The sequence below is a fragment of the Pagrus major genome, chromosome 23 (assembly GCF_040436345.1).
Source record: "Pagrus major chromosome 23, Pma_NU_1.0".
In the NCBI taxonomy this organism is placed as follows: Eukaryota; Metazoa; Chordata; class Actinopteri; order Spariformes; family Sparidae; genus Pagrus; species Pagrus major.
The window spans coordinates 7,525,927-7,535,619 of record NC_133237.1 but is presented as its reverse complement, the minus strand read 5'-3'; the positions used below and the strand labels follow the sequence as shown (position 1 = coordinate 7,535,619).

At 39.5% G+C, this 9,693-nt stretch overlaps 2 protein-coding genes across 2 annotated transcripts; both read left to right on the top strand.

Annotated features, from left to right (window-relative positions):
• Positions 1 to 542: 542 nt before the first annotated feature.
• mgp (matrix Gla protein) lies at positions 543 to 3,950 on the top strand. Its single transcript, XM_073494273.1, has 5 exons — positions 543 to 609; positions 2,016 to 2,083; positions 2,199 to 2,228; positions 2,442 to 2,547; positions 2,845 to 3,950. The coding sequence occupies exons 2-5, from the start codon at positions 2,023 to 2,025 to the stop codon at positions 2,999 to 3,001; spliced, it is 354 nt and encodes a 117-aa protein (XP_073350374.1). The 5' UTR covers positions 543 to 609; positions 2,016 to 2,022; the 3' UTR covers positions 3,002 to 3,950.
• Positions 3,951 to 7,518: 3,568 nt separating this feature from the next.
• Positions 7,519 to 9,115, top strand: bglap (bone gamma-carboxyglutamate (gla) protein). The gene is made up of 4 exons (XM_073495273.1): positions 7,519 to 7,576; positions 7,703 to 7,750; positions 8,725 to 8,809; positions 9,013 to 9,115. The coding sequence occupies exons 1-4, from the start codon at positions 7,519 to 7,521 to the stop codon at positions 9,113 to 9,115; spliced, it is 294 nt and encodes a 97-aa protein (XP_073351374.1).
• The last annotated feature ends 578 nt before the right edge of the window (positions 9,116 to 9,693 follow it).

Below are 9,693 nucleotides of genomic sequence, written 5' to 3'. Positions count from 1 at the left end.
GTTTATGGTCTGTGCAGTATGAGATCACAGCTTCCATTCATGAAAGATAAAGGAATAGTCCCTCATTCAAACAATGATCTCTGCAGTCTGCTCTCTGAAACAACAGCCAACATACCAAAGTAAGTATCACTGCACATGTGTTCCAAAACATATGAGGGCCAAAAGGTGGAGTCAGTCCATGTTGTATCTGTTTGCTGGATGGTCTTTTCATACTGCAAACAGCAGCGAATATTATCATGTACCTGCTACGAAGCAGGTTTGTCGTCCCCGTGCCAACCTCCCCTCACCTTCCCTCTCTGTCTCTCTGTTTACCTCCTGCTTGTTTTCGTCTGTTCCCTCTTTATGCCTCGGTGAAGGCGTGGGAGTTGGGGGAGAGAGTGAGCTAATACCCTGGTCTGATTAAATGGTGGAAAAGAGGACTGATAGTATGAGGAGGGAGGAGATGAGGGCGAGGGCTGAGGGGAGGTGGTGGGTAGAAATGAAGGGGTGGGGGGAAGAGAGGTGAGTATATAAAAGCCTTGCTGAGAGGAATTAGGAAATATTCCTCGGGAGAGAATACACACAGAGAGATATTTTCAAGACTTCTCGCTCCATAATTATCTTTTTACGGTGAGTACATTAAAGCAAATAATCTCTTAAAACTAACAGCAAGTGAAAAGTAGATGTAGTTCACATCTTTTGAACAAGCCAAATGAGGGAAAAACTGCTGATTTAATGCATTAGCTGATGCTCTAGAGATGCATTTTTGTCATTTTTTTAGTATAATGCTGCAGTGCTTAATCCTTACAGCACAATAGGCCTACAGTACTCGTCTGTGTGTGTAAAGAGTACTTCATATGTTACCTCTGTGCTTGTCGAGCATCATGCCTGTGGCTTTTTCCAATGAGGTGGACACATTCTGCCTGCAGGGAAAATGAACCCACCAGGACCCCTGCTGAGAGTCAGACAGGCATAAACTTCATAGACACTTTTGTCAGCACCTCTCTCTCTCTCTCTCTCTCTCTCTCTCTCTCTCTCTCTCTCTCTCTCTCCCTCCCTCTCTCTCTCTCTCTCTCTCTCTCTCTCTCTCTCTCTCTCTCTCTCTCTCTCTCACACACACACACACATCTAAAAGTCGTCGCCAGCCTTTGGAAGTTGCTTTTCTGAACCTTGGGCCTGAGGCTCGCTGTTTCTGTGCCCAAGTCTGGGTTCAACTGAAGCCAAGATATGCCTGAGGGGCTGATGTTATGAGATCTGTGTGTGTGTGTGTGTGTGTGTGTGTGTGTGTGTAAGCATAGGCCAGTAAGTTGTATGTGTGTGTGTGCATGCGTGTGTGTGTGTGTTTATGTATAATGAAAGCTGCTATTGATGGGGAAGAGGAGAGCTGCTGAAACAGAATCTCGTCCAAATCCCACAAACAGTAGATGGGGCTGAAAGCTTTTCTGCAGTGCAGCCATGCAAACACAGCACGCACGTGTGTGCGCGCGTGTGTGTCGGGGTTCTAAAAAGACATGGGACTGGGATTGCTGTTTGTACAGGTGTCACACACCTTACCGTAGGCCACTTGTGCATGTGATTGAGAGCAGATGTGTGTGTGCAGAGCCACATGGAATACCTGTATCTTTATAATTACCACTCATCTCCCTGCATAAGTATTACAAACTGAGCCTCCAGCTATTGGATGGCGTTTGTGGACTGGCTCTGACTTCAATCCAGTGCACTGAAAATGCCTTTATATGTATATGAATATATATAACTTTGGTTTGTGTTTGTGCCTCCAACGTGCCAGAATGTACAGATGTATGTATACAGGACAGCTCATTATAGAGCAGTTCTAGCCTTCATATGCACAAAACCACAGGAAACAGATTTAGAAAGTTTGCCACTTACAGCTTGTGGTTCTTTCTTGTTTGCCCACGGTTTCACAATCTCAGCCACTTTCTCTCTCTCTCTCTTCTTCTCTCGTTTTTCTTCCTCTTTCCCCTCTAACTTCGTGCTGACATGACTCACTGAAGCACCTTTCTCCTCTTTTTCAGCCCCAGGATGAGGAGCCTTCTTCAGTTTCTGGCACTCTTTGCTGCGGTCTCGGTCTGCCTCTGCTATGGTACGGATCCTCCCCGACATCCTCACTTTTAGATCATCATCATTATCCATTCATAACATGTAATATATCCGATTTACACATTTATGATTAACCCGGTTCCATGTTTTTCCCGTAGAATCTCATGAAAGCACAGAATCCATTGAAGGTGATTAAAAGTTGTCTCTCGTTCAAGGAAAAACATGCATGCACTTCTAACAAATCTGACTCAGCTTCAGTCGAACATGTATTTAATCCTCGTTTTGCCCTCTGCTAACATTCCCCCACCCTTTGTTTCACCTGACTCAGATCAGTTGCACGATGGGCATGCCTGACTTGATTCAAATAAGGGCTTTTGTCTAGTAAAGTTTTGTGGTTCCAGATTTGTTTGTGCCCCCGAACCAAGCCAACTCATTCATCACGCCGCAGAGGGGCAACGTATACAGCCCACCCAGAGGGAATGGCCTCAACCATCACAACCTCATGAGGTAAAAGACACAGCCGCAGACATGCACACATGGCACATTCCTTTATCTTGTCCATATGTAAGACCACAGAAAATGCACACTCAGGGTAGAAGATAATTAAGACAAAACTTAACTAGACTATTAAACATCTGCATATGCTTCAGACATTCGCAGAGCCTGAAGCTGAGGGAAAATGCAGCAAAAGAAAGACAAAAAGTCTGTTTGTGATTACAGTTCTCATCCTTGTCCTCACCATCCTCCCCTCTAACTATCTCTGTCTGCCTGAATATCCGCTCTCCCCTCCACTCTCCTCGCCAGGACGGTGAAGTCGCCAGCGGAGAGGCGTGCAGAGACCTGTGAGGACTACTCTCCCTGTCGCTTCTACGCCTATCGCCATGGCTTCCAGCAGGCCTACCAGAGATACTTTGGCGCCCGAAATACACCTCAGAGACCAGCCGCCATTCGCCGATACTAGAGTATCTGTCTGTCGAATGCAGAATTATCATTATCGTCTGGAAATGAATGTGCCTTCCTTCATTCCACTTATTACAACTTTTGTGTAATTTATGGAGTTGTTTCTGTGGCATCTTCTGGATGTGAAAACCCATTTTATAATCAGAGAGGCATCCAGCGTGGCTCATATGTTACAGCAGCCCCTCATTATACACATGTATAACTTCTTGGCTCATCTCTTGTGTAATCTCAGGATAACTTTTATCCACTATTATCACACCTGCCCAGCATTTATCAGCTTTATGTGATGTTTTCCCTTCTATCCACTAACCAATACTATCCGCCCATTTATCCAGGCCAACACCGCTGTCAGTGATTATTTTCATTGCTTTGATTTGAGAAAATAAATGTCCCTTAATTGGGTTTTGTCTTAATCCTGTTTATGCCATTTGTTTACCACATGGGTGTGTGAGAAGATGTGGTATTTAGCGCCAGTGCCAATTTCACACTTAAAGGCTAGACTGACGTGGTATACCAGCTAGACAAATATGTAGTCCTTGTTTGTTTTCAGGGATTTACACAAAGGCTTGTGAGTTTATACTGATGCATCAAAGCATAAGCAGCATTTTTCTGCTTTATATACCATTAGTCAGTGGTGAAATGCAACAAAGAACATTTACACAATTTCTGTGCTTCAGGAAAAAAACAATCCATGTACTTTTACTGTAAATGTGATATTTCCATTGTATGCAACTCACTCCTGCGATACATCTCAGAGGGAAATATTGTAATTGTTACATGACATCTTTACAATTTTTTATCCCCTTCCTGTTCCGTGAAAAAACAACAACAACATGTATCTCTAAAAGTGTTGATTTTGAATGTCTGTGAATAACTGAAGGATTAAGTGTTCCTTTGTGGATTCAGAAATGTATTATACTTCTGCAGCTAAATAAACTAATTAAAAACCCTCTGGGATTAGCTGGAGAATGCATCATCACAAAGCTGGAAACTGTTTTTTACTGAGCTTGTAAAAAGTTGAATGCTACAAACACATGATGTTCCCATATGATACAATATATTGCTGTACATTAAACTACCCAGCAGTATGGTAAGTAGTTAAATTTAACCAGTGTTGTAAAAGGGAACCCAAAAGTCATACCTGAGTAAATGTAAAGATATAGTGTTAAAAAATTACTTTGGTGAAAGTGAATGTCACCCATACGAATAGCACTTGAGCTAAAGTCGTAACATATCTGATAGTAAATGTACATAAGTATCAAAAGTACAAGTAAAATTATACACATATTTACATATACATGTACGTATATACTTAGTCAATATTCAACATTTTATCAATTCTGAATCAGATTTAATTTTCAAGATAAAATAAATGTATCTAAAAATGTGCTACTCTGATGCAGCAGACAATCTGAAAAGTAACTACAAACTAAAGTTCAAATAAATGTAATGGAGTAGAAAGTACAATATTTGCCTCCACATTCAAGTACAGTGAAAGTATAAAGTAGCAGAAAATGGAAATACTTAAGTAAACTACAAGAACCTCAAAATTGGACTTAAGTACAACATTTGAGTAAATCTACTTAGCAACTGTCCATAACTGAAATTAGCTCAACCTTAAACATCTGCAGTATAATTCAACATACACCTTAGTGCAGCAGTAATATTGATCCAAAAACAGGGAACACTTTATTGCCCAATGAGTACTTTTACTTTTGTTACTGATTACTGATACTGATTTTATGTACATACTTTTACTTTAGAAAGGTGTTAACTGCAGGACTTTTACTTGTAGTGGCGTATTTAATAGAATTTGATAAGGGACACAACATTTTGAGTAGTTACTAGGGGACAAACTAGTAGCCAATGACAAACTACCTGCTAGTAAACTATTAACTAATGATTTACTCCAAATCTGAGTTACTAATGACTAGTTAAAAATGAGTGAGGAAACGAAAGGGAAAAGGAGAGTTGTTCTCTAATGGACAGGTACTCATGAAGTAATGATTCAGACCTCAACAACCACTCAAGACCACTTTACTCGAAGGGAAACAAGTTTTAGTACGATAATGATGAGGTAATGAGGGACGACTTAGTATTTACTCAGTATTATGTATGACTACTCAGGTTGAACACAAACAGTAACTAATCTTTAAGTAATTGGTAATGAATTAGTTGTTACTGGTTTTGTGCCATTCACCAGCTGGTCAGAGTTAATCACAAACCACTGATGAAGAAAGTGGTCAGTATGATCAAGTCACTAATATTCATGAATTCATTATTAACTAATTATCCATTAATATAGTATCTCCAGGTCTGCTCTCCAGTTATTCATTATTATCTATGATTAAAGTCCTCAATAGGAATGATCAGGGAAGTACTCGTTAACTATTCTCTAATTATCAAGTTGTTCTTCATTTGTTTCTCACTCATTTATTAATAACTAATCATTATCTACTCATTAACTAACTAGCAGTTAGTTCATTCCTCATTTATTAAGTGAGAAATCTGTATACTTCTTCCTCCACTGCCATTGGCTATGATTGCATAGTCCAGTGGTTGTCGGTAGATGATAAATGGGGTGGGAAAGAAGAAAAAATGTTCTATTGCACAGATCTCCATTAATTTGTATTCACAATTAGGCTTTTATATATATATATATATATATATATATATATATATATATATATATATATATACACTTGATACTTTAACTTGTTTGAGACCCAAAGCAACTGAAGAGGAAATGTGATGGAGCTGCTGACAACTTACAGACATCTGAAACAGCCCGAAGTAAACACACCTGTAAGCCAAATAGCTTCAGACACACTGGTTTCAAAATGTGTTTGACTTTATAAGCCTATCATATGTGTTAAATTTTAAATCTATATATGCAAAATAACTGGTAACTATATTTGTCAAATACATAGCAGAGTAAAAAGTACAATATTTAACTCTGAAAAGTGCATTGAGTTCGTATCCACCTCTGGCCTGTTGAGGGGTTAAACAAGAACACTTATCACTGGAAGCACACAATTGCTGGTGATTTCATTATGTAGTCGAGATCTGGTTTTCTGTAATGTGTGAAGGAATCTGAGCGATGCACCACACATCTGTGTATCAGTGTCCTCACTGCTGCAGACAGTCACACAAAAAAGGACAGGTCAGCACATTGTAGATGTCAGCATGGCACTGTCCTCATGTTGGAAGCTTGTTTTCCTATGCAGCCACAAGACCGCAAATGTGCACAATTAAAGTTGTCCTGAGGTTGAATCCTTGAAGTCTGTCCTTGAAATAAGACAAGGCACCAGCATTGACCCAGACGGTGAAATTACACACCATATAATACCGTCAGGACCGGTCCAGAATCTAAATATCCAGTCGAAAAAAGAAACAAGAAGAGCAGGAGACATTTTCATATCATAAATTAAACAAGATTAAAGGATGGGTTTAGTAAATTTAACAGTACAGTTTAACTGTAATTTAGTATCAACATTATGAGAATTTAGCCCTTACTAATAAACCAAGCAAATACAAAATAATTAAAAAAGATGACAGAAACACAGTTTTAGTGTTGCGTTGTGTTTTAATTAAGATGAAATGACATGTTCCACTCTGCTCTGGTAGCTTTCCGCCACTTTAATGGCAAACCACCCACTTGTTTTGGTAAAAATATCTTCCCACATTTTAAAATTACCCTCCTACTAATCTTCAAACACTCTGGGTTTGTTTCTAAATGTTGCTTTTCTTTATGAAGGAAATCACTGCGGCCTGCAATAAAAGAGAGAGGCCTTGGATTAAAATCATGTCACATGCTGTGGGACGGTGGTTTCTCCCTTTCAGTTTGCATTACATGGTTTTCTCTACCTCATGCTCTTATTGACCTACGTGTAAAAGTCTGTGGTTGCGCTGTAAAACTCTGACCTCTCCAGGCTGCCGGCTGGCATTGCATTCCTAAGATTTCATCTAACTTTTTATTTGTATCACTTAAATCTCACAGGAAGTATTCTGGTGTTATTTTAGTGTTGCATGCATTTTTTTACTGCTTTTTCTTCGTCTTTACACAAGATGTAGAAGACGGAACATGCAAGCAGTGATTCACAAGGACAATCTGGTGTCTGGTGTAAAATATTTTTCATTGAAACACATCCCAGTCTCTGATATTTATGGCTGTGAGTCGCCCACATTTGTTGTCTCATCACCTATGCTTTAAAACAAATACCCTCCTTTTGGAAGCATTCTCTGTGTGTGTGTGTCCATTGATGCAAACGCACATATAAAATCAGTAGTTGTATACATGATGTTTGTGGAGGTGTGTATCTCTGCATCTGTGTGGGAGTGTGATACATGATTCCTTAACCAATCACATGCCCATGTCACAGTGAGGGCCACATCTATAAAGCGAGTGTGTATTTATGTATATATATGTGTAAGAGAAAGAGAAAGAGAGGAGTGACAGAGCTGGAAGTCCGACTTGTTGCTTGGTATCATACAGACGGTAAAGAAAGAAGCTGAAAGATGAAGACTCTGGCCATCCTGGTTCTCTGCTCCCTGGCAGTCATCTGTCTGACTTCAGGTAGGACCTGCACAGCAGTGTTTATTAGAAAAGCTCTTTATTAAAACAGTTGTAGAAGTTGCATCAAAAGGAAGGAAGAGGAAAAGGAATAAAAGAAATCATCATTATTCATATTTTTTCCCTCAGATGCCTCCACTGGCTCCCAGCCTGCCAGTGACAACCCTGCTGATGAGGGTAAGACCATGATTTTTGACTGTATCATCAGTGTTACATTAAAGGGGCACTGATGTAGTTTTGGAGAGGAAATTCAAACTCAGAATTTAAATATTTACAATATTAATTAGTAATAATACAAACTCAGAAATATTTATTTTATCCATATATGAATAAACAAGCTGTTCTCAGAGGAAAATAAGGTCCCCAGAACACTTTCTGAAGCTAGAAAGGTGGCAGGGTCCGCCAAATACAAACAAAGTAAAACAGTATGAAACTGTGTTGTCCTTTAAGGTCAGTTTGTTTATTTGGTTTGTTTAGGCAGAAAAACATCAGCCAGTGAAGATCTTTCTCTTCTGATTAAAGTTTCTTCCCCAAAACTACATAGTGCACCTTTAATCTGAGTCGATTTAACTCAACTTTAAATACTGAACTTGAAGATTGGTTAGAAAATTTCCAAAGGTTTTCAGATGCTGCCTTTATTAAGGAAACTTTTAAGTGTTTCTGAAACAGTCTCAACTTAAATCTGATCCCTCTGTTTGACCTACATAAGCAAACGAGACCATCAGTGAGAACACTGGCTGTTTCTGTAGAATTGTTATAGATATTCTTGCTATTTTTATGGCTGAGTGCAGAGGATGAATTGAGGGCTCTCACAGTAGTCTGGTAGCACAGCACTAAAACAAAGTTTACTTTGTTTCACCATCATCATCTTTTGTCCAAAAGATGTTGCCAAAATCAAAAAAATTAAGTTCCTGATTATTAGATTACAATTATTAACCCAATATTTTGTTTAATACCAATCTGAAAAACAGGCTTGTTACTTTAGTTTTTGATGCATCTGAGGGGGATCATTGTGCTTCAGTGTTTACTTTTGCCACCTCTGTTAATTAAAACTGGAATTTTCACACATGCATTGTGTTTTGGTTGTTTGATAGACATCTTGTGTGTTTACACAATGAGACAAAGTTGAGTTTAATGTGCATGATGTGCAGGTATGTTCGTGGAGAGGGATCAGGCCTCCTCAGTGGTGAGACAGAAGAGAGCAGCTGGACAGTTGTCCCTGACTCAGCTGGAGAGGTATTTCAAATCCCCTTTCATATTCACATCATCTATAAGAAGCAACACACAAGCATACTCACATATCAGATCAAACAGCATGTACAGTATGTGCACTGATGTCTCTGATGTCCTCATACTGTTGCTGGGTGATCTCTTGAGACAAACATTAGATTATAGTGTTGCCGCTCTGTGATCAACCCTCTTCCTCTCTCTCCACTCAGCCTGAGAGAAGTGTGTGAGGCCAACCTGGCTTGTGAGGACATGATGGACACCGAGGGAATCATCGCTGCCTACACCGCCTACTACGGACCAATCCCCTACTAGAAGCCAAACCACGACAACTGATGGCTCATAACAGCTATCTTTTATTATCATTATTATTAGGATTATCACCTTTGAGCTCTACTTTTTTCTTTATAGTTAACCCCAAAAGCATGAGAAAAGATTTCCAAAGCACGTACAAATTAAAAAGTGTGAGATGTGGGGGGTAAAGATGGAAGCAGATGTGTGCGAGTGGAGCAGGAGGAATAATATCTTCATGTGAATTTATTTTTCCACCCAATGTGATTCGATAATTTCTCCTTACCTGTTGAGTAGTGTGATGAAATGTAATAAAGACAAATGAAACTCTGCTGTGTGTTTGCTCATTCTGATCCTGGATGACTGAACACAATATTTACTCTCTAACTTACTGCTTTGACAAGTTGTGGCCACTAGATGTCCCTGTTGTGACATCCAGAGATGTGAAGAGTCCTTCAGCAGTTGCAGTGAATCAGTGTGTCATGCATTCAGCCATGGGCTTACAAGACACCACAATTCATACAATAAATAGCCAATCCATAGTGCATTGTATACTTTTTCAAACAATACAGTTTTACAGTTAGGACTCACTTTTCACTTCC

Bases quoted from the DNA above. Each gene is read 5' to 3' on its own strand.
- mgp (XM_073494273.1), top strand. From the start codon at position 2,023: ATGAGGAGCCTTCTTCAGTTTCTGGCACTCTTTGCTGCGGTCTCGGTC. The intron at 2,229-2,441 runs GTGATTAAAAGT...TTGTGGTTCCAG, and splicing joins AAGCACAGAATCCATTGAAG to ATTTGTTTGTGCCCCCGAAC. The intron at 2,548-2,844 runs GTAAAAGACACA...TCTCCTCGCCAG, and splicing joins AACCATCACAACCTCATGAG to GACGGTGAAGTCGCCAGCGG.
- bglap (XM_073495273.1), top strand. From the start codon at position 7,519: ATGAAGACTCTGGCCATCCTGGTTCTCTGCTCCCTGGCAGTCATCTGT. The intron at 7,577-7,702 runs GTAGGACCTGCA...TTTTTCCCTCAG, and splicing joins AGTCATCTGTCTGACTTCAG to ATGCCTCCACTGGCTCCCAG. The intron at 8,810-9,012 runs GTATTTCAAATC...CTCTCCACTCAG, and splicing joins TCCCTGACTCAGCTGGAGAG to CCTGAGAGAAGTGTGTGAGG.